General features: G+C 43.3%; 1 protein-coding gene across 2 annotated transcripts in view; it reads left to right on the top strand.

Annotated features, from left to right (window-relative positions):
• vav2 (vav 2 guanine nucleotide exchange factor) overlaps positions 1 to 20,371 on the top strand; it is a 236,715-nt gene extending 216,344 nt beyond the window's left edge. Inside the window, exons 11-28 of one of the 2 annotated variants that reach the window (XM_063210957.1) lie at positions 73 to 141; positions 679 to 765; positions 3,176 to 3,261; positions 3,695 to 3,827; positions 4,375 to 4,389; positions 5,096 to 5,205; positions 5,590 to 5,691; positions 8,526 to 8,614; positions 8,942 to 8,955; positions 9,375 to 9,396; positions 9,773 to 9,903; positions 10,412 to 10,483; positions 13,473 to 13,537; positions 14,616 to 14,732; positions 15,426 to 15,513; positions 16,577 to 16,700; positions 18,800 to 18,954; positions 19,895 to 20,371. In XM_063210957.1, coding sequence (XP_063067027.1) covers positions 73 to 141; positions 679 to 765; positions 3,176 to 3,261; positions 3,695 to 3,827; positions 4,375 to 4,389; positions 5,096 to 5,205; positions 5,590 to 5,691; positions 8,526 to 8,614; positions 8,942 to 8,955; positions 9,375 to 9,396; positions 9,773 to 9,903; positions 10,412 to 10,483; positions 13,473 to 13,537; positions 14,616 to 14,732; positions 15,426 to 15,513; positions 16,577 to 16,700; positions 18,800 to 18,954; positions 19,895 to 19,942 — 1,527 coding nt within the window. In that variant the 3' untranslated portion in view covers positions 19,943 to 20,371. The remainder of the gene's footprint in view (positions 1 to 72; positions 142 to 678; positions 766 to 3,175; positions 3,262 to 3,694; positions 3,828 to 4,374; positions 4,390 to 5,095; positions 5,206 to 5,589; positions 5,692 to 8,525; positions 8,615 to 8,941; positions 8,956 to 9,374; positions 9,397 to 9,772; positions 9,904 to 10,411; positions 10,484 to 13,472; positions 13,538 to 14,615; positions 14,733 to 15,425; positions 15,514 to 16,576; positions 16,701 to 18,799; positions 18,955 to 19,894) is intronic. The other variant, XM_063210958.1, reaches the window with a different exon arrangement.
• The last annotated feature ends 7,159 nt before the right edge of the window (positions 20,372 to 27,530 follow it).

The following is a 27,530-nucleotide window of genomic DNA, read 5'->3' as shown; positions in this document are numbered from 1 at the left end:
ACTGCAACCACTTGAAGAGTGTTTGAAGGGTACTGAAGCTCTATTGAGCTTGTTTATATCTCTGTCTTGCAGGAGTTGCTTAGTCACTCAACAGACCGACCAGAGAGGCAACAGCTTAAAGAGGCTCTTGAGGCCATGCAGGTAAGTGTGTGTACGCTTCCATGCGTGTGTGCCTGCGTGCGTGCGTGCGTGTGTCTGTCTGTCTGTCTGTCTTTTTGTCTGTGTTCATGGCTGCATGCATAGGTGTTGTGTTGTCTATATCCACGTCTTTTTCTGAGTCCGTGTCTGTGTCTTTGTCTGTGTGAAGAACAGACAAGTGGATTTAAACTCCAGGAGTTCAGCTCCTGGTACTGCCATTTAATCACTGTGGTAGAGCTGAAAAGTATACAAAGTGAGTCATTATACTTGGACTTGCTGCAGGCTCCTAGCCAATAATTCCTAGACGAGGCAAAACCTGGTGGCACCACACTAAATCAAGCAGGGCCTCTTTACTCTTCCCAGAATGCAACTGTCCTGGCAGGTAGAGGGGGGCAGCCTGCAGCCAACACTAAAAGATTCATCCCTGTTTATTATGAGGGGTGCTGTGAATGTCTTTTTTTTCATATGGGTAGGCTTTGACAGGTATATAAAACTTCCCTCCCTTCTTTTAACTAGCCCATCTCTCTCCCATATCCCCAGGACCTCGCCATGTACATCAACGAGGTGAAGAGGGACAATGAGACGCTAAAGAAGATCAGCGAATTCCAGAGCTCCATCGAGAACCTGGTAGGGTTTCATTGCATTACATTGCATTGCAGCTATGACATATTGGTTTGTCTAAAGCCGGGCATACACTGTGCGATAGTTTCACTCGTGGGTCTTAAGCTTCTGCTCACACTGCACGATGGAATTTCACTGTTTTAAAGTTCACAACTCACGACTCACGTCCTCAAACTACACGGGCCGACAGTCGGATGCGAGCGAAATGCTTCCACCGTACGACGCGACAGGCATGTTTCCCCGGTCTGCAGAGGAGGCAACATGCGCACCTGAGGTGGAGATGAGGTCGCGCTCAACAGCGAATCGCACGACCCTATTAATGTGTGCATGTGAAGTGTCAAATCGGGTCATAGCACTGCTTTAACTGTGCGATTTACGCACGAGCCACGACCAGAATTTCCAACCGTTTTGATTTTCTAGCGACCCTGCGTTTGCACGATCGTGAGGCGAAATCGCTTGTCGTTACCCCATGTAGGCCTACACTGCACGATGCGAGACTCACGATTGACCTGCGATTGAGCAAGAAATCGGCCCGACTCTCAAAAAGTCGTGCGAGTGCCAAATCGGGGCAAAATCGGGGCAAAAGTCGCACAGTGTAAGCCCAGCTTTAAGGTCTGAGGGTTGCAGGGTTGAATACCCTCTTCATACTCTGGTAAAGTTGAGTCAAGCCTTGATTTGAGTTAACTTTGCATTTTTTTACGTTTAACTGGCTGTAATGTTTTATAGTGCAGAAGAGTAGAGTTAGTTTGTTATGAAATCAGTCTGCCTCTGAAGAGAAGAGTCTCCTGACCTCTCTGCTCTGAACTTGCTTACCTGAACTTGACCCTGCAGAGGCAAGTCTGTACCAGATGGCCCAGAAGCCCCTTCTGTCTCTCAGGTTTGAGCCCATTCATGCTCATGCCTGCAGGGGCATTCTCTCTGTCTTGTTTGTACTGGTTTGTCTGATGTTTGACTGATGTTATCAGTCCTGTGTCTCTAATGGAGGATTCATTATACTCAGAATGGTGTGTTTATGAGCATTTTCACCAAATGTGCCATGATGTTCCATCCTTTCTTCATCTCTCCGTCTCCCACACGCACACGCACACACACACACACACACACACACACACACACACACACACACACACACACACACACACACACACACACACACACACACACACACACACACACACACACACACACACACACACACACACACACACACACACACACACACACACACACACAAGCACATAACGCAAACACACACAGAAGACACATAGAGTACAGTACAGTAGTTCAGTGCTTTGAATGCATGCCAGGAATTTGCTTTGCAGGGCCTGGTTTATTCTTGCTACTGTACGTGTCAATGTGTAAGAGTAGGTATGCGAGAAACTACCTTGTCTTTGGCAGTTTGTGTATGTGTGGGAGAAAATGTCAGTCTGCCGTTGTGATGTGGCTGTGTGTATATATGAGCCTGTTATGGATGTGTTTGTGATGCAGGCTAGAGTACAGTATGTGTGAGCCTGAGCTTGTGTCTGTGAATGCAGAAGTACCAGAAGTAACACTGCAGCAGCACTCTTGTCAATAATATACTGGGTAGAGGCATTTTAGATATCTTAAGGTAGATGATATTTGTGTGCGACTGTGGCAAGTACTTAAGCATACATTAAAGTAGGATATCTACAAAAACATATTTAAAATGCCTATTTATTACCTAGTCTTTTGTGTTTTGCAGGATGCTTTTGTGTGCTGTAAACTTCAAAAAATTGTATAGGGGTATAAATAATCGAATTGTATTGCTGCAACGATCCTACAACTGTCGATTCAATTAATCAATTCATCCACAAGAGAATCTATTATTCAATGTTTTGCTATTATTGCAATCCTTTTGTGAGGCATTTTATTTTGCTCATCCAGTAATAATGCTGACTGTAATAACAATGTTCTTCGAATCAAATACATGTAGATATTTCAGCTTTTGTTCGTTTTTTTTAAACATTTCACATTAACATTTTCTAACCTGTACGCCAAGCCTCTAAATATACAAAAATTGAATTGAAGTAAATCTGGGATCATTCTTAGGTAGCGAAGATTATCGAATTGTTGGCTTAATAAATCGATATCGAATCACCATGAAGGGTCTGATTTACACCCTAGTGGAATGTCTTTTTGCACAATTACCTTTTCTACATTTATTATCTCTATTATTTTATTTTATTTTCCCCACCCTGATGACTATTCCTGTGTTTATTTTTGTCTTGAAATGTCCATGTGGGCTTTTGTGTATTTGTGTATTTATGTAAGCTACTGGATACCTGAATTTCCCCCTGGGGATCAATAAAGTTACTCTACTCTACTCTACTCTACTCTACTACTAGTGCTGTATAGGACACGTATGAACATACAGCCATGTTTCTCCCCTCACAAGCACGTCAAGCTGGAGGAATACGGCCGGCCGAAGATTGACGGGGAGCTGAAGGTGTCGACAGCCGTCAACCGCACCAAGCAGGACAGGTGAGAGCCTGTGCTGTCAGGTGTACCATGCTGTGCAGTGTGTATGCTTCATGCACCCGTGTGATGGGAATGCTACACCTCGGTGTTGTTCTAGATCAGTCTTTCCCAACCAGGGGTACGTGTACCACTAGGGGTACGCGAGCACACTGCAGGGGGTACTTGGGAAAATGACGAAATGTATGGAGCATAGTCACATTGGGATATAGAGCATGAGTGAGGGGGTACTCGTGGTATGACAAAAAGGCTTAAGGGGTACGCAAGACAAAAAAGGTTGGGAATCACTTTTCTAGATCACAGTGAGCAGAGTTTGTTGTCAGGAATGATTTGAAGTGGTAAAACAGCTGAGGAACCATTTGGAATTAAGTTCCCCTCGTGTAGTAACAGCATGTTGTATTGTAATGATTGGCATATTGACTCTTTCTCTTCTCTTTAGATACATCTTTCTGTTCGATAAAGTGGTGATTGTGTGCAAGCGCAAAGGCTACAACTACGAGCTGAAGGAGATCATTGAACTGCAACTCTACAAGATGTCTGACGACCCCATGAACAATAGGGACATGAAAAAGGTAAAGACGGCGGAGGAGAACTTGGGGCTTACTCGTTGGTTCCCCTGTACCCGTACCCTGTCCTCAAAAATCAGACACAATATTTAATCATGCAAAGCACCATGTGCGTGTTTCCTGGTTTCTCCATACAATCTCCAGTGAATGCCAGCTTTATGAGTTTGTCTTCATTTCAGGGTGTGGTGGAGGTTAACAAAACAAAATAACCAAAAACACTAAGCTCTCCAAGTATTGCACTAAATCAGGACTTCTAGGCAATAACATTGTGGTGGACTAAAGCATGGGTGGAAGAATGTACATTTCAAATCAGATTCTGTCCATAACTGAATGCATCAGGCTCTCCTATGCTCAGGCCACATTTGTGCATAAGAGAATCATATATATTATACTCTATGGATGCATTGTTGATTTTTTTCTCTATCTCCGGTTTAACTAACATGCTTAAAGAAACGATTTGCATGCACGGACTATATGTGGAGGCTGCATGTCTGATGATCTGTCTGTGGTCTCTGTGTCTGTCTCTCTATCTCTTTTTTTGCATGCCTTCCAGTCAAGTGGGAAAATGGTAAGCCGAATCAAGATGCTTTTTGGTTTGCTCAGATTGATGTTGATTTTTCTTAATTTGTGTGTTAAGTCTCTGCTGACTGGGCATGTAATGGCAGTAAGCTATAGCATAGATGTGTGTTGTATTGCAGAGTGGTGAGGCTGCAAGTTTGAAACGTTTACTCCACATAAATATTCATGCAGAAACTTGTTTTCCATATCTGTTGCTGTTATTTAATCTCACGCTGGGTGGTCACGTCCTGCTCTGTGGAGCTTCCTATCTCACTTCATACCTCATGTGCTCCCGGTTCTTGGTTTGCTTGTTCGCTTGTTTGCTTGTGTTCTTTGCTTCTTTCTTTCTTTCTTTCTTTCTTTCTTTCTTTCTTTCTTTCTTTCTTTTCCCCTGTTTTCTGCACTAATTTATCTCTTACCCTACCAATTATATGTTTTGCTCGTCTATGCCTCTCCCTACCTCTCCTTTCTTCCTCCAATGCTCTTCTTCATCCCACCCTTCATACCAACATTTCATCCATGGCTTCTTCAATTTACACTTTCTCTGTCTCTCTATCTACTTGTCTTCCATCTCTCTCTCTCTCTCTCTCTCTCTCTCTCTCTCTCTCTCTCTCTCTCTCTCTCTCTCTCTCTCTCTCTCTCCCTCCTTTCTGCCTCTGATATCCCTTCCTGTTATTATCTTGCCCCCATGTCTTTTCCCTGGCCCTGGTCCTCAGTGGTCGTATGGCTTCTACCTGATCCATCTGCAAGGGAAGCAGGGCTTCCAGTTCTTCTGCAAGACGGAGGACACCAAGAGGAAGTGGATGGAGCAGTTTGAGATGGCCATGTGAGTCGGCAACAAAGACACGCACGCATGCACACACACACACACACACACACACACACACACACACACACACACACACACACACACACACACACACACACACACACACACACACACACACACACACACACACACACACACACACACAGGCACACAAACACAAACAACAGTGCAGATGAGAGATACATATTCAAATGAGAGCAGGCGAGCCATCAGAAGCGATAGTTAGCAGAGACCCATTGTAGTATAAAGCTATGGCACACTGCTCAACGCTGCTAAGCTGCTTAGCGTTTATATCATTCCCAAATCAGTACAGGAGAAGCTAAATTCCCTGGAAATGTTTTGACTTACACATGTTGCAATCTTACTCTCTGTCACTCACAGATCTAACATCAAACCAGAGCGAGCCAACGCCAACCAGCACAACTTTGAAATGCACACGTTTGAGAAGAACACAAACTGCCGAGCTTGCAAGATGCTGCTGAGGTGAGAAACTTCTAAAGAAAACCTTTTTTCCCCCCAAATTCAAAGAAGGCTTTACTGGCATGAGTCATGATCATTTAGTGTAGTGCTGCCAACGCATTACAGGGACAACGTAAGATAAAAGACTGGATCAAAGTAAAACCTGCTGTGTTAATTCTTCAGATAATTGTTTTTTCTCCTTTTTTTCAATACATTTGATTAATATACATAAAAAGATACTTGCAGTTGTTACAAAAGAAGATGTACCAACAGAGAAGAAGTGTACTTACATGTCAAAGTACATACATGAGAAATCTCTCTCTCTCTCTCTCTCTCTCTCTCTCTCTCTCTCTCTCTCTCTCTCTCTCTCTCTCTCTCTCTCTCTCTCTCTCTCTCTCTCTCTTTTGTATACTGTCTTTTGTGCACACATCACAGAGAGACACACACTCATATACTGCAAATAGTCATCCATGCACAAACCCACATGGAGTACAAAAGCAATTAGGTATAAATCTCAAGGGCTTCCTTTTATTGAAACACCTTCTCTCCTGCTCACCCGAATATTCCCATGCATACTTACCACCCGCATACAGAATTTATTTTGCATGCTCACACATGCTCACACAAACACATGTTTAAAGTCAGACATAGTATACATACAAGAATACACACAGGCTGCATTGTTTGTTCATGTAGAAGCAAAAAGATCAAGCACACACACACACACACACACACACACACACACACACACACACACACACACACACACACACACACACACACACACACACACACACACACACACACACACACACACACACACACACACACACACACACACACACACACACAACACAGACACAGTAGCACACAAGCACGTGCGGCTCTGGATGGAGAGAGCCATGACCCCAGCTGTTGTGGCACGCTGCATGAGTTATACTTTATGCTGACCTGCGTGTGAGTGCTGCACTAAGTCTTTAGTTGCGACCCACATAGATGCCGCAGAACACTGACCTACATCTGGCCTGCTGCGGACAGGTCCTGTGGGACTGCCATAACGCACCACCCCACACTGCGCCACTGTCACAGCACCCTGCTGCTGCCGCAGTACAACTGTACACAGGGCCAGATTAAGACGGCCTGGGGCCCCTAGGCTACAGGTTGCTGTGGGACCCCCGGAAGGCAAATTTCGTGACAAATTTACATAGACAGTGTCATAATTATGAACTAGGAATTAAGGATAACTTGTCTACCGACTGTACTTAATACGACATGTGAATTTTTCAATATTACATCCTGTCACAATTTTTCACTTTTGGCCTTCCAGGGTGGGGGCCCCTAGGCTGCAGCCATATCTAGCCTGTGCATTAATCCGGCCCTGACAGTACAGTGCTGCTCCTGAGCAAGCTAATGAAATCACTGCTGGCTAATGGCATTTAGCCGCTAGCCATAGCACGCCACACAGCCCTGTCGCCGCCAACCAACATCCCACGTGATGCTAACACGAGAGCCGCTCAACCGCTAATCAGGGGATGTGGTCAGGTTGGGAGAGAAGAGGTGCCCACAGGACAGGGCTTGCCAAAGGGGGATGGGGGGTGGGGGGGGTGTAGTGTTAGGGCCAATCCAAAGAAATTTGGGACTTTTCCTCCTATGAGTCACTCATGAATAATTCAAACACAAGGGGGTGGTGTGTGAAAAAGAGGTGTTAGCTGAACCTATTATGTGCACATATTACATTTGAAGACATTTGAATACATTTATGCAATATGACATTTTGTTTTTCTATTCATTATAGCAAACAATTGCTTTCTTTGCAGATGAGCTTGACCTGGCACGGTTGTTCTAAGCTCTCCGGTTTCACTATCATTGGATTAACATAATGCGACAGCAATCAGTGAGAGATGTTATTTTGCTGGTTCTACCCGTTGGTTCCAGAGCTGTTGTTACGTAATTGTGCTCATATTCGTGTCACTGTTGTATGTCATAATAATTACATCCGCTCAGTCATTCAGTGCCATTATGCATTTGTCCTTCAATAAATCCAAAGCGTGTATGCCCATTCATGCCCATTCAAGCACTGTAGTGCTGCCACATAAACTGTCGTTGACCTTTATGCAGCTTAACTCTGCAGTGGTAATAGGGTCACCGCGGTACTACGCAGCGCTGCATGCCAGCAGTGGAGCAGAGTGTGGTAGTGCAGAGTGGAGTCATTTATGGCAGTCAGGGGTGTGAGGGAAGCCCCCACTGTGCCAATCAATACGGTGGCCCGAGGGCATGGGCGGAGGTGGTGGTGGAGGTGGTGGTGGAGGTGGTGGTGGAGGTGGGGTGGGGGGCGGGGGGCAGCCTGGATGGGAGCGCAGCTGGGAAGCACATGGGCACACAGCTTTGCACATGCCCTCTTACACATGTGCCCGTGTACACACTTACTACATGCCCTCTTAACCATGTCCATTGCATGCACCGCATGTCCATTACGCACACACATAGAAACAGAGACAGACTTTTATTCAACACAGTATACAAACTTCTAGAAAGAATCACACACAGAGATGCTCCCTACTGGCCCTCTGATTTTGTGCTCAAGCTGACAGAGAACCCTACTATTGCCAGGAAGATACTGAAAATAAAAAAAATAGGCAAACTGTGCCAACAAAATAGACATTAGCAGGGTCAACTAGGTTGCAGGTGGTAAAATGAAATTTGTTATACAAGCTGTTCACCGTTATGCACTTAAACTAACTGGTGCGGGAACTGGTGCTGGCACCGTTCTGGCTGGAGGACTGAACACATCTTCAGGTGAGCCTTGGTTCTGGCTAAAGATACTGAGGCCCTCCTTCGCTGTGTTTTCCCTTTTTCAGAGGCATCTTCTACCAAGGCTACTTCTGCTCGCGCTGTGGGACCGGAGCCCACAAAGAGTGCTTGGAGATCATCACCATCTGTAAAATCAGTAAGTCCCATCTATAGCCCTGAGGATTGCCATTTTAATAGATTTTCTTTTATCTGCAGTTCATTACAATGTGTTAATATGACCTCAAGAGCTTGCACGGTAGCTTAAGATGTCTGCGTTCGTTTTCATGAGAACAGCAGATTCGTAATGTGCCAGGGCTGACTCCGTGTCACGCCCCAGGGCCCTTTTTTGATTGAGAATGTAAAGGGTATCATAAAAAGTGATATGATACTTAACTGACCATGTTGTTTCTTTCTTCCTTCTCCCCCTCCTCTCTCTCTTTTTCTCTCCATCCTCTCCGTATCCCTGCATCACTAATCTCTGCAGATCCACATGATTTGGTGAGTTAAATTCGTCCCCAAACAGACTAATTAACCTCAAACCTTGAAACGAATTTAATCAGATTAGAAGTCGATTGAAAAGCCAAGGCGTGAAGGAGGATGATTCATTGGTTCTTTTTTTAATTTTTTTTTAAAAATCCGTTTTCCTCCATAATCTCAGCCTCATCCTCCCAGCCTGCCCACGCATAGCTAATGAGTGAGTCAGTGTCGAGAAAGCTCAGACCATATGACTAAATATGACCTCATTCGTCTCTTTATCTGTTAAAAGAGTTGAATAATCCTATCACTATATGACTACACAGCATTATGATACAGTTGAACATGCAGTCTTATCTGTGAATTGTTTGTTTTTGTCTGTTCCTATGAGCTAATAAAGGTGTTTTGTCTGTTGTTTTGTGTTATCAACTTGTCTGGAACAGGATCCTGGACTACAATCTACAGGTAAGAAACTCTGTCTATGTTTTTGTCTGTTTATGAGACACAGCATTAATAATATAATTATTAATTATTATTAATAATAATTAATAATATGGTCAGCTCTAAAGGTGCCTTCTCTCTGTCTCTGTCTCTGTCTCTGTCTCTGTCTCTCTCTCTCTCTCTCTCTCTCTCTCTCTCTCTCTCTCTCTCTCTCTCTCTCTCTCTCTCTCTCACACACACTACATACAAATCAGAGTGGTATTTTTTGTGGTCCACTACTGCCACCTAGAGACGTCATTGCTTTATGACAACAGATACGGCCAGCTAAGTCAGTTGATATTTGCAATACTCCAAGGTAACAGACCTTTAATCTTTCTCTTTGTGTCTGCGTGTGGTGTAGGAGGACCAAAAATGGTGGCGCTCAGGAATTATCACGGCACGCCCGCCCCTCCTGGGAAAACCCCTCTCACCTTCCAGACGGGTGATGTCATCGAGCTGCTGAAGGGAGACCCGGACACCGCCTGGTGGGAGGTAACACTCCTTACAGAGTGTAATACATGTAGCAAACCACAACACACACTCGTCAAGTGCAAAAGGAAAATTATAATGATGTGTGTCTGTGTGCATGTGCGTGTGTGTGCTTGTTCGTGTCTACTTGTCCGTGTTTGTCTGTGTGTGTGTGTGTGTGCTTGTTCTTGTGTACTTGTTCATGTGTGTGTGTGTGTGTGTGTGTGTGTATGTGTGTGAGTGAGCGTGTGCGTGTGTGTGCGTGTTCTTGTGTACTTGTCCGTGTGTGTGTGTGTGTGTCTGTGTGTGTGTGTGTGTGTGTGTACGTGGCCCTTGTGTGTGTGTGTGTGTGTGTATGTGTGTGTGTGTGTGTGTGTGTGTGTGTGTGTGTGTGTGTGTGTGTGTGTGTGTGTGTGTGTGTGTGTGTGTGTGTGTGTGCGTGCGTACGTGTGTGTGTGTGTGTGTGCGTGCGTGCGTACGTGTGTGTGTGTGTGTGTGTGTTTGTGTGTTTGTGTGTGTGTGTGTCTCCTAGGGACGGCTCATCCAAGGTCAGAAGACTGGCTACTTCCCCAGCTCGAGCGTGAAGCCTTGCTTAGATCCCAAGGTATCTCATTTCCTGCCTCCCGTTCTCCTCAGTCCTTGTGGTTTTAGGTGGTGGGCATCTGACCTCTCTCATGCACTCATGCAGGTGCAGTAAATGGAAACACGGTGCACTTGTTAATTTGTTTATTTTCAGTGGTGTCAAGAGTAAAATGAAAAAGTAAATCCATGGTGTAAGTATTTTTTTATTTTTTTTATTTGTAGTTTATTTGGCAGGGACAATGCAGTGCACATTGTTACAAACATGACATGGCAAAGCCATGACACAACTTGCAGATGTGAATACATGGAAGGTTTATAGCTAGATAGCTAATTTGCAACCTCAGTCCCTGATCAGGCTACCTACTCTAATAATACATATAAATCATCTAAAAGTACAATTGTACAATACAGTATACAAGACAATAATAAGCCAACTTGAAACATGCTCCCTATAATATAAAAGCCTTGTGCATTAAGAAAAAAACAAGATGATGATGGTGACCTATATATGCTGTGTGTGCATGTGTGTGTGTTAACTATTGTGTGTTATGATTACATTTTTGGTTTTCCTTCAGCCAGTGTTTCAGTTGTCTGTTAAATGTTTTAAACTCTGTTTGGATTTTTATTACAGTTGGTAAACTGTTTGAGTTCACATTTGAGTTCCAATAACTGAGAAACTAGACTGACCAAAAGAAGTTTTGCGCACCTCTGCAATGCAGTTACCATTCACTGCTTCCTCTGGTGGCCGCTCTTCTTGAGCTTATTTTTGTTACAAATGGACACAGTACAACAGGAGCAATATTGTTTGCACATTTAAAAATGAGTTTAAGAAAAGAGAACTTCATAAAATTCTCAAAGCTTAAGAGGTTATATTTCTTTACTATGAGGCAGTGGTGCCACGTTATTGGTTTCTGGTCCAGTATCTTTAATGCCTGTTTTATATAATGATAAAATAGGTTTGATTGATGTCTGGGAGGCTTGGCTCCATACAGTAATACAGTAAGATAGGTGGGACAGTATCATGGCATGAAAGAACAGTAAGGCTGCCTTGACAGGTATGTGATTGCCTTATCATTCTAAAACAGTTCAAGTTTGTTCGAAGTGTTGTGGTAAGTTTTCTTAATGTGTTTATTAAACTTAAGCTGAGAGTCTAAGATTATTCCTAATAAATTTAAATTCTTCAACTTCGTCTATTGTGTCCTGGTCAATTTTTGATAGAGCAGGAGGCTTTACCTCTTATGGAAAAACACATAGACACTGTCTTTTTGATGTTCAGAGTGAGATGGTTGTCCTTAAGCCAACGGGATACATCTTCCATCTCCTTAGTCAAAATGTCTGCTGCTGCGCTTGGTGTTTTGGCTGATGCATAAATTACAGTATCGTCAGCATACATTTTGGCAGTTTGGATGCCCGGCAGCATGTGGGCAGATCATTTATGTACAGACTGAAGAGCAGAGGCCCCAAAATTGAGCCCTGCGGGATGCCCAGATTTGCGGCTAATGGTTGTGACAGATCTGCGTTTATCCTAACCCTCTGCTCCCTTTGCTCCAAATATGATGCAAACCAGCTTATGGCAGGATTTGAGATATTAAAAGTGCAGAGTTTGTTTAGAAGTATGTTGTGGTTGACCGTATCAAAGGCCTTTTTAAGGTCTATGAATACGGCCCCCACAACATTACCTCTGTCCAGGCTACTCTTGATGTTCTCTGTAAGGTAGCAGTTTTGCCAGTTCTGTTGAATATCTGGTCTAAAACCAAACTGTTTACTGTGAATAAGACCATTACTCTTAAGGTGGTCTATTAATTGCTCTGTGACTACCTTTTCTAAATTTTTTGAAAGAGCAGGCAGTATAGAGATTGGTCTATAGTTACAAGCCTGGTCTTTTGCACCCGCCTTAAAAAATTGGTGTTTATAATCGCTTGTTTCCAGCTTTGAGGAAATTTACCAACTCTAAGTGAGAGATTTACTAAGTGAGTTATGGGTTTGACCAGGACAGAACAGTGAGTTTTGATGAAGGCTGTATCAAGTCCAAATGCGTCCTTTGCTTTAGATGCATTTAGTTTGTTAATGATTTTAAGCGTTTGTTCCTGACTTACCTCCCTAATTTGGAAGAGCTTTGAAGACTCTATTTTTGTAGGCAGAGATACGGGGACTGCTGGTTCAAAATTCTCTGCTAGCTCTTCTACTGACCTTTTAAAAAAGTTATTAAATTCATTTGCAATAGCTGAGTTATCTGTGCTATTAACACCATTCACTTCTAGTTCTGTAATTATTTTTTGTTGACCAGGTTTAAGTTTAGTTAGGCTATTCAAGTGCTTCCATAATGCAGTGCTGTTCCCTTCAGATTCCTCTATTAATTGCATAAAGTAGGCCGTTTTTGCTTTGCGCAGTTCTCTGACTACAGCATTTCTCAGTCCTTTAAAAATAAAAAGATCAGTGTTGGTTTTAGAGAGCAGAGCTTTTTTCAGTGCATAATCCCTTTTTTTCATTAACTGCCGGATATCACTCCCAAGCCATGGTAAAGAGTACAACACTGACACATGATTACATAGCGCTACACCATTTACTCTATGATACCTAATGAGGTAGATAGACTATTGTTACTTAAAAGCGCTAAAAATCTATCAAGAACCCACCACAAACTTGCAACCAGCACAGAGTCAGCTGATCATTAGACAAAAGTCTGCTTTTTACACATATAAGTTATCTGTGTCGGAGGGAAACTGTGTTTCTTTTTTTAACTTTTACTTGTACTTGTCTACTTGTACCTCTATTTATTTGTTATTTCTCCTTTATTTTACTAACTAAAAACACATTGAGGCAGTTGCCTCTTTTTCAAGTGTGCCCTATTTTAAGGATACCATTAAAAAAACACCAATAAACTTCACCTCAATGTGACATGGCCAGTCCACAACCATACACGATCTTAAAGTTCAATATTTTTGTTTCTCATCCCCTCCCCCCTCTCTCTCTCTCTCTTCTCCCTCTCTCTCTACCACTTTTCTCCGCAGCCATCTTTTCAGGGATTCCCCAGTCGGCAGTCTTCAAGAGATGTTGATTACTCCGTCTACCCTTGGTAAAGTCTCCATAATTCTTCACATGCACATGCATAATGAAGCAGGCCCCGTGGTCCAATCCATATTATGCAACACAGAATTTGTCTTGGACTCTGTCTGCAGCTCTAAAAGAAAAAAGAGGCAGTGAGGACCTTTATTCAGTGCCGGATCGTTATAAAACAGTAATTACTGTGAATGTTAATGATACAATTGTGATTTCCTACTAATTATGCTACGGAGAGGAATTAAAATCTGTCTTGTCAGCTGCTGCTGACTCAGAGTATTTATTGCTACACACAGAGAGATGGAAGTACTGCTGTACTAAGTACTACTTTCTAAGTACTATGTAAGCTTTTCAGAATGGTAGTACATCTTTGCAGGACAATTATGTACCTCATATAATGCAGCTATAATGGTACCTTCTAAGAAACAATGTGGTGATCTGTGGGGTACAAAATGATACCTCCAAAATCCTTTTTTGTACCCACTTTTTTTACCTACAAAGTAAAAGGGTATCAGAAAATCCTTAAACCTTACAATCCTGCGACTCTATTGTGCAGTACCTTATGAAGTACGTAATTGTCTTGGAAAATGGTACTGCCGGTGCTACAAGCTTAGCCGGCCACAATAGTACTGCCATTTGTCTGTGTGTGTATGAGCAGCATGTAGCTAGATGTGCATTTGCCATTCTGATTGTTCTCTGTGCCATGACCCATGAATTTGAGGTCGATGCAAGCATGACTGATCGACAGACATTGATGGCCACACTCACTAAGGGCTCTTTTTCACTGCCAGCTCGACATAGCACGAATCGTCCGCCACTTTTTGCTTTTCGATTGGGCACGACACAGCTCAATCGTAAAGCACAAAGTGGTGGCCGAGTCGCCCTGTGTTGAGCTGTAGGCCTACCAGAAAGCCGGCAGTGGAAAAGAGCCTATAGAGGTCTTTCCTAAACGTGTGTGTGTGTGTGTGTGTGTGTGTGTGTGTGTGTGTGTGTGTGTGTGTGTGTGTGTGTGTGTGTGTGTGTGTGTGTGTGTGTGTGTGTGTGTGTGTGTGTGTGTGTGTGTGTGTGTGTGTGTGTGTGTGTGCACTATGCAGGTTTGCTGGGAACATGGAGCGGCAGCAGGCTGACAACCTGCTGAAGTCTCACAGCAGTGGCACCTACCTGATCCGGGAGAGGACGGCCGAGGCGGAAAGATTCGCCATAAGCATCAAGTCTGTATCTACTTATACCTTCAAGAATACTTTATGGCATGCCAAATGTTCTGTCAGTGGCTGAAGTGGCTATGCATAGACATACAACGTATAGTTTAAGGACATACATCTGGAATTCAAGTTATTGAACTGCTCTTGCTTTGTCTCTCTCTTCTCTTGCTTTGTATCTCTCCTCTGTCTCTTCTCTCTCTCTCTTTGATTCCATTAATGTACCTCTCTCTCTCTCTCTCTCTCTCTCTCTCTCTCTCTCTCTCTCTCTCTCTCTCTCTCTCTCTCTCTCTCTCTCTCTCTCTCTCTCCTCCTGTAGTGCTTTTCAAAAGCTGCTTCTAATTACGCTTCGTCATGCCAGCTTTCAGAGAGCATGTGCGCTGCCTAATTCATGAGCCTCAATATTTAGTTGTTTGCTGTGTCTGTGTGCGTTCTTGTTTAGTCTGTGTTTGTTTACTTCTCAGCCTTTTCCCTTTTTCTTTGAGCAGATGGCTCATCAGCAAACGCTGCCTGCCATGTCTTGTGTGTATGTGTGCAAACAGCAATAGCTTAAGCGCTGAACTTTCAGAACTGGCCCTTTGTCATTTCTTAGAAGTGATGCAAAGCGGCTGCTGTGCTGGACTTGGGAGTCTCCATGGTAACTGTTGTGGAATTCTCAGGGGGTTCTTCCTCACTGTAATGCCACTCCATGTCTCTCTCCACCAGGTTCAACGAGGAAGTGAAGCACATTAAAGTCATCGAGAAAGACAACTGGATCCACATCACTGAAGCAAAGAAGTTTGAGAACCTCTTGGTAATATGTCGTTTCATCTTGGCAATTGTAGATCGTAGATCATTTCGTGTTCTTAGTGAATCTCCTGTTATATAAAATGATCAGAATTGTGTTAATCTGGACCCTTAAATTAAGCACAAAAGTGTGTCAAAGTGCAAAAACAAGGGGGTCTAAACAAGGGGGTCTAAACAACACTGTAAGTGCCCATGTCTAATGATGCAAAGGGAAAAGAAATGTAATGCACAGAGCAGTGTACACTATTTTATTTGCAGAACACTCGAGCACTTCCCCTCTGCAACAAATCAATAAAGATGAAACCAAATTAAGTTATGATGCTCTTAGCTTATAGCAGTGGTACATGTATTGGGGGTGCTAGAAGGTTGAATGATGCTTTACTTTGCCTTACTTTACTTTTATTTTTCAGGACATTGCACATTAATGAACATATACAGTATATACAAACATATATGGAAATGTGCCAGGTTATAGCACAAAGTCTAATTTCCATCTGGTGTTGTGTTGGTGTCATGCTCACTCATGTGAGAGGATACCCCATTTTCATATCTGTCGATGGTATCAAAGAAAGGATGGAAGTTTATATTTATCAGGAAAGAAGGATGAAGTTTATATTCATCACAGTGAATGATATTTACATATATTTTATTTATTTCCTCTTTCCTCCTTCCTTTGCCCATGAAATCAGGCACCAGCATCTATGATCTTAGTTGTTGTATCTGATAGACGCCCATTCATCTTCACCTAACCAAAACCTGTTACATGGTGTTGTGTGGAAGTGAAAACACACATGAAAATGATTCAAATTTACATGCTTATACACAGTTTCATTATGCTGTGTGTGTGTGTGTGTGTGTGTGTGTGTGTGTGTGTGTGTGTGTGTGTGTGTGTGTGTGTGTGTGTGTGTGTGTGTGTGTGTGTGTGTGTGTGTGTGTGTGTGTGTGTGTGTGTGTGTGTGTGTGTGTGCGTGCATGTGCCCGCACGTGTATGTATGTACGGTGTGTGTGTGTGTGTGTGTGTGTGTGTGTGTGTGTGTGTGTGTGTGTGTGTGTGTGTGTGTGTTTAACAGGAGTTGGTGGAGTATTACCAGGCTCACTCGCTGAAGGAGAGCTTCAAGCTGCTGGACACTACACTGCGCTACCCTTACAAGTCACGAGAGCGATCACTAACCCGCTCCTGCACACGTTCTCCAGGTAACACACTCAAACACGGACAAACACGCATGCACGCACGCAGGCACGTACGCACGTACGCACGCACACACACCTTCCTTGGGATCCAGGTTATCAGGCCAGGCTCCACTCCCATCCGCACAAGCTAATCTCTCAGCAGTAGTGGTTGGATGGCGTTGAAAGCACTTGAGAAATTTACCCTGTGAAGAAGATATATTATAGCATCTTCCACTCCCGTGTTTACAACCGGTCTGTAATCATTGAGTTCTTAAGGGTGTGCTTTCTTTGGAACTGGTATCAGTGTAGGGACCTTGCCTACCGCCAGACTCCTATTAAACAGGTGATGAAGCGACTCAGCAGCCTTGCAGAGGTGCCATCAGGGCTAACTGCCTTGGGTTTAAGTCTTTTCAGTGCCCCTCTCACAAATACATGGCATTTTCATAAGGTTGTATACCTACAGTATTAGTCATGTGACAGGTTGGCTGCTGGTCTTCCTTTTAGCTGCTCATGTTTTTCAGGTATTCTTCTGTGGAAGGTTTGGGCTTTTGGAAGATTCACACAAAGTGTAGTGAAGGGTGCACACACCCAAGAGGGAAACTTCAGCTCTTGCCGAATCAAAGAAATAGGAGAAAGAAATAGGAAATGTATTATCCATTTATGGATCTTCTTTATGCATCTCACCTCACTTACAAATACAAATATGTATAGGGAAATATGGGACAGAATGTACAGTAATACTTCTGGGGTGACAGTGGTCATTAAGTGCTAAATTCTGAATGGAGCATGCCCTCTGCTGGACGAAGACCAGCACAACTTTGTCTGCAGTGTCCACTTTCAGGCTCCTCAACTTTGCCCTCTGAAAAACCTTGTTACCTCCGCCAAGGAGGTTGTGTTTTCGGTCGCGTGGTTTCTCTGTCTGTCTGTCTGTCTGTTTGTCTGTCAGCTGGATAACTCAAAAAGTTATGAACTGATTTGGATGATACTTTGTGGAGTTGTTGGAAATGACAAAAGGAACAAGTGATTACATTTTGATGGTGATCCAGATCACAATGCAGATCCAGGACTTTTTTTTTTTAAAGATTCTTCACCATTGCAGGATAGGGTGAATTTTGACATTGGAGTTTCTAAGTCCACAAAAAGAAGGCAGAAAGACTTTGAAAAAAATAGGGTGTAACATAGTCTGAGGTCTTGGAGGAGGTCTGCACTCTCTGAGTACATTTCTTGCTTTTTTATGATTTCTTTGAGATTTCTTTTATTATTTTTTATATTTCTACCTCTCTACCTGCTGTCTGTATATGTGTTGGTCTTTCAAAAATATGTTTTCTCTTTTCCTATACCCTTGGTCCAATTCCCGTTTTTCTTGTTTCTTTTTCTTCCCTTCTCTCTTTGTCTTTCTGTCTCCATTCCTTTCACTGCGTCCCTCTCTCTCTCTCTCTCTCTCTCTCTCTCTCTCTCTCTCTCTCCTCCTCCTCCTCCTACTCCTCCTCTTTCACTCCCTCCTTCAGCAGCCACCTCTGCTTCCTACAACTTCTCCTTCCTCAGTCCTCAGGGCCTCAACTTTACTTCTACTCAGAGCTCTGCCCCCTTCTGGTCAGGTACTCTCACTGCACTCTTGCTGTCTGCTTATTCACTCTTCATCCTCCATCTTCCATCCTCCTCCTCCTCTCTCCCTGACTCTCGTTATGTCATTTCCAGGTCCATTAGGCCATAGTGTATTGTCTGGGTATTTTTATTTGGTTTGTTTTTTTTCAGGTTGATTTGTTAATGGATTGGTTGACTGGTTTTGTTCAATATCATCACACCTGACTGCCATTCCAATTCCACCCCCATTGTCTGTGAATGCTTTTACTGTAGTTCACTTGACTAACATCACTACACAATGCAAAGTAACATGACCTGTGGGTGTGCGTGTGCGTGTGTGTGTGTGTGTGTGTGTGTGTGTGTGTGTGTGTGTGTGTGTGTGTGTGTGTGTGTGTGTGTGTGTGTGTGTGTGTGTGTGTGTGTGTGTGTGTGTGTGTGTGTGTGTGTGTGTGTGTGTGTGAGCGTGCGCGCACGCGTGTGTGCGTGCGCATGCGTGTGTGTGTGTGTGTGTGTGTGTGTGTGTGTGTCGGGGGCCGCAGTGTTTACGCCGCGTGTTGTGAGTACGGCAGTGGCCCGGTACAACTTTGCTGCACGAGACATGAGGGAGCTGTCCTTGCGGGAGGGAGACGTGGTGAAGATCTACAGCAAGATCGGAGGAGACCAGGGCTGGTGGAAGGGAGAGGCCAATGGCAGGGTAAGAAGAAATGGGAGTATGTGTGTGCATGTTTGTCTGTCTGTGTGTGTGTGTGTGTGTGTGTGTGTGTGTGTGTGTGTGTGTGTGTGTGTGTGTGTGTGTGTGTGTGTGTGTGTGTGTGTGTGTGAGAGAGAGAGAGAGAGAGAGAGAGAGAGAGAGAGAGAGAGAGGAGAGAGAGAGAGAGAGAGAGAGGAGAAGAGAGAGAGAGAGAGAGAGAGAGAGAGAGAGAGAGAGAGATAAAGAGACAGAGAGAGAGAGAAAGAGAGAGAGAGAGAGAGAGACACAGAGAGAGAGAAAGAGAGAGAGAGAGAGAGAGAGAGAGAGAGAGAGAGAGAGAGAATAGTTTGTGTTTTTCACAAACGTGTGCATCTCAATGTTGTGCTGGTTGGCTTTTGTCTGACCCTGGTTTGATATTAGACCTGTGTAGCTGGCAGCACGTCAACAACACCCACGGGTCAAAACCTTTCAGTTGAGTTTCAGTTGGCACTGCCCTGCCCTGATTTGGGAATGATATGAGTGCTAAGCAGCTTATAGCAGCGCTGAGCGGTGCAGCTTTAAACTGCTATAGGTCACCGCTAAGCACAACTCCTGAACCGCTCCTCTTTATCAGGGCAAATATCAAAGGGAGTTAGAAATAGATAAAAGTAGGAGGGAAGAACTGGCAGCCAGCCCAGTGTTCTGTGCCATGGCCTAGTTCACAACTAAAGTGGTAACTATAAAGAAAAGATAACCACAATTTGTTTTGGTTCACACTGGTCAACGATAATGCAATCATTTTCTCAGGAACCCCCACAAGCAGAAGGCATGGCGTCCATACAGTCCAAAGAACTCTGATTGGCTGACATTATTTCATAGTTTGCTCCCAACAATATTATTAGCGTTGGGTGCGTGCGTGTGTGGGCGTGCGCGTGTAATCTGAACATCTGAACCTATTTTTCAGATCGGCTGGTTCCCCTCCACGTACGTCGATGAAGAAAGTGTCCAGTGAGACTGAGAGGCCTTGGTCTGCCACCGCGTCACCTCCAGCGAGACTGTGGAGTGCTCAACCCCAACCGCCCTCTGAGAGGAGTCTTGGGAAATATTGTGTGGAATATTTTTTTCCCCTTTTTATTGTGCTGGAAACATTTTTTTCAAAGAAAAAAAAAGTAATGATACAGTGGATGTTTATGCACGTTCTTCAACCTGTGCAGAACAAGTCATTTTAGATTTTTTTCCCTCTTCATCTCTTTCTGCTGATTGTTTTGTTGATTTGTTAAGTCATCTGTGTCGTCCTCTGAAGAAGTTTTCACCTACGTCGTATCTCTGTGATGAACATGAAAGGTGGAGGCGGCACAAGTCCCAAATGTGAGCTTGTTGCGCTCAGACCACCTTTTTCTCAGGCCCTCTGCTGAAAACACACAAACACACTCAGTCACACACACAGACACACACAGACACACAGACACACACACACACACACACACACACACACACACACACACACACACACACACACACACACACACACACACACACACGCAGATGCACACACACACACACACACACACACACACACACACACACACACACACACACACACACACACACACACACACACACACACACACACACACACACACACACACACACACACACACACACACACACACACACACACACACACACACACACACACATGCACACACCACAGATGCAGAGACAACAGGGCCATCTTCATCTCTGTACAGTAGTGTCATCCACTGGGTTTTCTTTTTTTTGCCTATCAGGACTTGGGGGGGTGGGGGAGCTGGATAATGATGTATAGATAATTTATTTACAGAGAAATAGAATAATTATAAGAATAATGTTCAGGATGGGGATTGGAAAGCAAAGGGCCGATTGAAAAACACCTCCGCAGAGGGATGCGTGAAGAAGAGGAATCAGAGGAAAAGGGAGGGGCTGGGGAAGGGGTTCAAAGAAAAGATGCACTTTGCTTTTCTTTCACCACAAAGAATTTGCCTTAGTTGTCATGGTGATGCCTTTTTTGGGAGGGGCCACGGGGGGAGGAGACGAACTGTTCATCTCGCACGGAAACTGCACACTCTCTTTCTAACACGGACATGCTCACACATCATATAGTCTGACTCGTGCACACATTGCCCTGTCTACGTTTCAACACGGTGCCTTTTTAAGAAAGTTCAAAACTTCTGACGGTAACAGTTCATACAGACGGAAACGAAGAGAAATGGAGGAACAAAGAGAGAGAGAAAGAGAAAGAGAGAGAAACACTGAGCCGAGCACAGATGAGTCAATCCCACTGAGAAACCCTGCCACAGACATGCTTCACTTCTCCCTAAAAACTGTAACGAAAGGAAAAAAAAGAAGAACCCCCTACCCTCACCTTGGCCATGTTGCCATGGGGATCAACTAAAAAAGTAAACATGTCCTGAAGGGTGCGCCGGTGGCGGAGGGTACTGTAGGACCGTGCTGGGTGTTGGTGATGGGGAACGGGGGGTTGTGGAGCTCGTAAGGGATTTACACACATGGTTTCCTGCTTCTTACTGAGACTGTCAAGGACATGGAATGCCAGTAGGAAATCACACACACACACACACACAACACACACACACACACACACACACACACACACACACACACACACACACACACACACACACACACACACACACACACACACACACACACACACACACACACACACACACACACACACACAGTCCAGCACCTTACATCAGGGGATATTGTAATTAAATGAAAAAAGGGAAAAGTCGAGAGTTAATGTGAGGACAAATGAATAAATTCAAACCCACACATGCTAATGTGTGCACTGACATCAAGGTGAATGGGTAAATTTTTTTTGTTTTTCAAGAAATTAATTTTATTGACCTTTTGACGTCATGTGGATTGATGTTAAATTCTATTTTAATGGTTTGCACAGAGACATGCTCCACCCCTCTCTTGGAGACAGAAAAAGAACATGTTCAGATAACTCGATAACATTTAATTGTTTGCTTGTCTCAAGTAATGCCAAATGAAAGCATTTATGAAGAACAATGTCCTCTCTACTGGTTCATTGTGGGATGAAATTTGGTCATGTTCTTGTGTGTCATATTGCCAGTCGATGTGCTCTTTTGCCTTACGAGTGTGAACATACGGTGCTACAACAGGTTATATTTCGACATTGTTTTTTACTAGATTGGCACAAACAACAGTACGGTATATGAGATGGATGAAACATTAAAACTGCATTAGTCCTTGGAGTGATGTGGCATGTTAACACTGAAAGAAAACACAGGAACTTTTACACTCTAGCTGTTTTTATAACATGCTCCAAGTTACACTTACAACACTTGTTGTTAATGTGTATGGTATGTACTGTATGAAGGTGTCCATTTTCTTTCTCACAATGTTCCTGTAACATTCACCTTGTCTACCCAGAATATGTCATGAATATCTGGAGAAGAGGAAAAATGCAAAAAAAGCACAGACATCATCAATACACTTAAGGCTATGTACTGGGCAACTTTTTGAGCAATGTTTCTGAGTAACGATACTATAATATAAATATAAAAATTAGGACTGTTTATCTCAATACTTCTTTCATCAAGTGAACTTGGCTCAGCAGCAGACCTCCTTTATAACCATTACATCAGAAAATTTGGAGCCAATCCTGGGGTACATTCTAATATGCGGACTAATGTCTAATATCTAAAATCTAATGTCCGTCCTGCCTTGCTCCCCTGCATGCTTGTGGCCTTGCGATGAAGATGCCACTGACGACAAGTGTATTTCAATATCTCGCAAAAACACAATTCTAATGTAATTTTCTCATTTGCAATCTCCCAAACGTTTTTTTATGGCTGGGCTGACAGAGGGGAAACTTAAGGAGGTGGAGCATCAGCGAAACGTGATGCCACAAGCACAGGTGGAGGACAGGTGTTCGCTTATTGGAATACACCCCTTTTGTTGCCCCGGCAACATTGCTCAAGAAGCTGCCCTGTGTATGGTTAAGGGTGACTATGACTGTTCCTAAAGTGAGATTTAAGACATGGGCACATATACACATACTGTATGGACTGACAAACAGCCACAGGTTGTTACTTTAACATGACAACCCTTTACATTACACAGTTCCAAAACCAACCTCTCAGTTTCCTTCTCTGGCCATGTAAGGTGCTACCACCAACCCACCCCTCTCGGCATGTCGTCCATGGTGATCATGTAGTTCAATGTCTCTTCGCTGTCTGCACAAACAACCCTCCTTTCCAATTTGAGACTTGGAGCGGCTGCAGGGTTTGAGTTGGAAAAACAGACGTCTTTTTTTCCTCACAAAAGAAGCCATCAACGTGTTGATGAGGTCCTTGTTACTTCATCAAAAGGGATTTCTTTCACTGCACATTGGCTTTAAGCGACCAATTTTTGTAACAGGTACTCATGCAGTGCAACAACCTCAAGACTGGTCTTGAGATGAATCAACACATCTTTCTATCTGCCAAGTGTTCCTTAACAGCACAACAAACTTCTTTTTCGAGGTTAGCAATGCAATGAGCTGGTTAGACAGCATTGTGATATCTGCTCAAAGTGTCTGACTCTACAGGATTCTCATTGGTCTCTAAGTAACAGATGCTCCCTGCTTCTCTCTGGGGGTGGTGAACTGAAAGCTGGCCGTGGCACGAATCACTGCACTACAGATATAGACAGAAGAGGAGAGGTACATGGGGAGAGAGTGCGGGGAAGTCATTAAAGAGAGAGTTAAGGGTATTTTCACACCTAGTCCCCTTTAAAGGGACACTGTGTGAGATTTTTAGTTATTTATTTCCAGAATCCATGCTGCTCATTCACTAATGTTACCTTTTTCATGAATACTTACCACCACCATTAAATTCTAAGTATTCATTATGACTGGAAAAATTGCACTTTTCATACATGAAAAGGGGGATCTTCTCCATGGTCCGCCATTTTGAATTTCCAAAAAAAGCCATTTTTAGCTGCAAAAATGACTCTACTTGGACAATACTAAGAAAATATTTGTTTATTACTTAGTAAACTTTCATGTAAAGATCAAATTTGGCAATAGGCAGCCCAGTTTCAATGAGCAGCATAGTTGCAGTACCTTTTTTGACCATTTCCTGCACAGTGTCCCTTTAAGTGAACCAAAAAGTGAATCAACAGCAACATGTCTCAGTTCTGTTTCTGTTCATATTGTGATAAAGAATCTGCTGCTCTCTCTGGTCCCATTTGGCTTTTATGGTGTGTCAGTGTTCTTTTTGATCACACCGGGTCCTGCAGCGCTTTCCTCAACTGATTACACCTACTCACAATTGTAACTTATCAATACTCATACGCAAACCTTTATTGACGTGGTCTCAGTACGCTTCACTTCCAAGGGGTTGGTACACTTTGAAGCATTCACATATGCACAGAAAAAACTGAGTCACAGGTCTGAGTTCACTGAAATGGCTGAAAGGGACCAGGTGTGAAAACACCATAAGAGCAGTGTGTAATTTAGTGGTTTATTTCACAATGTTAGTCTTTGTCATGGATGTTCAACAAGTAAATAAATATTACAGGTCCAGAGAAGGTTTTGCAGCCAAAGACGTCTATGACTGGCATTACATAATAAGAAATGTATGGGGGAATTAAATATTCCTGAAACAGATTTTGAATAGGCAGCAAACATTCTGGAAATAAACTATTGAAAATTACACACTGGGCCTTCAAAATGTGCAGCAAAGCTGAAAAGTCATCTTTTGAACTCAAGTCGCTCCCGTAATCTACTGAAAAATATTCGTATACTTTTGATCTGTGCAATGGCTGAGAAACCAAGGGTTGAAGAGTTCAGATGCAAAACCCCCTAACTCCATTTCTTAAGACCTGGACTTCTATATTTTTTAGAGAACCCCGTTGTTGGTTTGGTTTACATTTATGTACTTGATAATACATATAAATAGTTATATTACATAAATAAAATGAAAAATATGCAATTTTGATAGCTTTGTATTAAATAAAAATGAATTAAGATTATTTTCTGAAAAGGCACTTAGGGGGTTTTGCATCTGAACTCTTCTGTTGTTTTACTGAGTATGGAGGGGTAGCGGTAGCCTGAGTATCATCCTCCGTAGTGACCGCGCTGGCTCAATACTTTCTCTTCCGTGGTCAGCAAGCGAAAGTATTGAGCCAGCGCGGTCACTACGGAGGATGATACTCAGGCTAGGGTAGCGGTGTGTGTGTGTGTGTGTGCGTGCATGCGTGCGTGCTTGCGTGTGTGCTTGCGTACGTGTATGTGTCTGTGTGTGTGTGTGTGTGTGTGTGTGTGTGTTTCATACACATCTGCTCCTTCAACCCAGTTGATTGCTGGGCTGCTACTGGTGTTGGGGTTAGTAGCGTTTGTGTAGTGGACAAAAACCCCATTGCATGTGGTAAATAGATATTACAACTCATGTCAGTAAATCCTAAAAACTAAATTAATTGTGTACTTTTTCAATGGTCATTTACTTCCAAAACTAAGCTCTATCATGAAATAAATATGTCTCATTTGTCTACATTTTGGTGAAGTATAATCATTGAAATTATGACCTAACAAACTGCATTTTTTTTAGCTGAAAATGAACATTTTGCACACACCTGCAAGAGAAGAGCTATGGGGACATGAACTTAGTTTTTTGCTGTGGTTATCAAATAACTGTTATTCTATTTCCCTCTTTTAATCTCACATACATTATGTCTGCCAGAGAGAGAGAGAGAGAGAGAGAGAGAGAGTCACCAAATGTGAGCTGGCAGAGTCTTTGACACCACAAATCTACACAAAACCGAAAGAGTTATAGCACCACAGTCGCTCTCATTTAAACTGAGCGGTTACTTCAGAGAGGAATTTATTAAGGCCATATATCTTCATGCGAGGGGCCTGGCATTCAAATAAACAAGCCTTCCCAACAGAAGCTGCACTGCATAGTTTTACCACTAAGGGGAGCCAAATGCACATCTACAAGATGTTCTCTCCACAAGGTTGTCTGAGACAAGTTATCAACCACAGTCAAGAAGACAGTCACTATTTTTTATGCATGTGCACACACACACACACACACACACACACACACACATGCATACTTAACAACATTTAAATGTAAAGTACAGTAAACCTCTGTCCTCTGTGAGACATATACAGTAAGCTTGTCATTACGTTGTATTTAGCTGATACACAGAATTAGATGCAGGGGCCGTACTGCTGGAGCTATGCTGTGTTAGATCCCTTGCCCAAGGGGGCATCAGCCAGCCTGTGGATGGGTACAGAGGAGCTCTGGTTATTGGCTCCTTCATGCACATTTTTCCAAAGCCCAACTTCCTGCTGACTTCTTAGCATTACTGTATGTACGTAGTAGTCCACATCAGAGTGTAAGATACCATCTGGTCTGTGCTCTTGTATCTTCAACAGTACACACAGTTTTGCCTGGGCCCTGGATAAAGACATCTGCAAGGGCCCCAACCCAATAGGCTGCATTCAATGTAATGACGATCCAATTCTGGGCCCACTCTCTCCTTGGGCCCGTGACAAGTGACCCATTTGTCCCCCTCCCCTGACAGCTTTCCTGGAGTGTGTGTGTGCAGAGATACAGAGCATAGCCACTGTGATGCCATAAACTAGCAACAAAATAAACAAAAGTCAATAGGCATGATAACCATACAGAGACCTGCTACATGACCCGATGCAAATGTATGGAAATTTCACCCCTGGGCCAACGCGGCGTCACCCACTTCCTCCAGCAGTGGCAAGACAAACAAGAGTGTCATGCAGCTTGCCAGCATATGGCAGGCCTGCCCTGCACTATTTTTAATGGCACAAGAATATAGGTCAGCGTGGACCCCGCTCCTGTAACACTGTGGCCGCAGGCCCTCCGTCTGTCTGTAGACGTTTAACCACAGTGCTGACGAAAGGGGCATCTCTTAGCCTGCAATCATCCATGCGTTTGGGGTGTATTTACGGATGTATTTACAGTATATTTGCTGCCCATAATGTCCCAGGAGAAAACGTCAAGTGCTCATTACATGTTCACACCCTAGATATTTTAGCATTTTACCACTGTGTTTTAACAGTTAAGTGGAAATGTAATTCAACAGTAATGTACTTACGCTACACTTACAGTAGGCTACACCACCCTAATCTTTACACCCACCCACACTGTGTAAGCACAGTAAATGTTGCAGTGTTACTTTAACACTTAGAGAGTTCATTTGAGTCCAAATGATGTCAAATCAACTCTCTAAGTGTTAAATGAGCACTGCAGAATTTACTGTGTAAGCACATGATATTGACATGAACAACTTGAATACAATGTTTCTCATAACATTGATAAAGTCATTTCCAGTTGTCTGTGCACTCCTGCATTTTTTTTGTAGATTAGTCCTTTCCTTCAACATACGGTTCTGGCTTTTGTATGCTCTACGTATATAGTGAGAGTTTGATGTCAGTGCCCTGGGAACAACTTGAATGACAACTTGCCAGTTAAACAAAAAAATGTCTTGACAGTCATCACTGACAGTCATCTTGACAGTCATCACTGGCAAAATGACAATCTGAT

The sequence above is a fragment of the Engraulis encrasicolus genome, chromosome 11, assembly GCF_034702125.1.
Source record: "Engraulis encrasicolus isolate BLACKSEA-1 chromosome 11, IST_EnEncr_1.0, whole genome shotgun sequence".
Lineage (NCBI taxonomy): Eukaryota > Metazoa > Chordata > Actinopteri > Clupeiformes > Engraulidae > Engraulis > Engraulis encrasicolus.
This window is presented reverse-complemented; position numbering and strand designations above follow the sequence as displayed.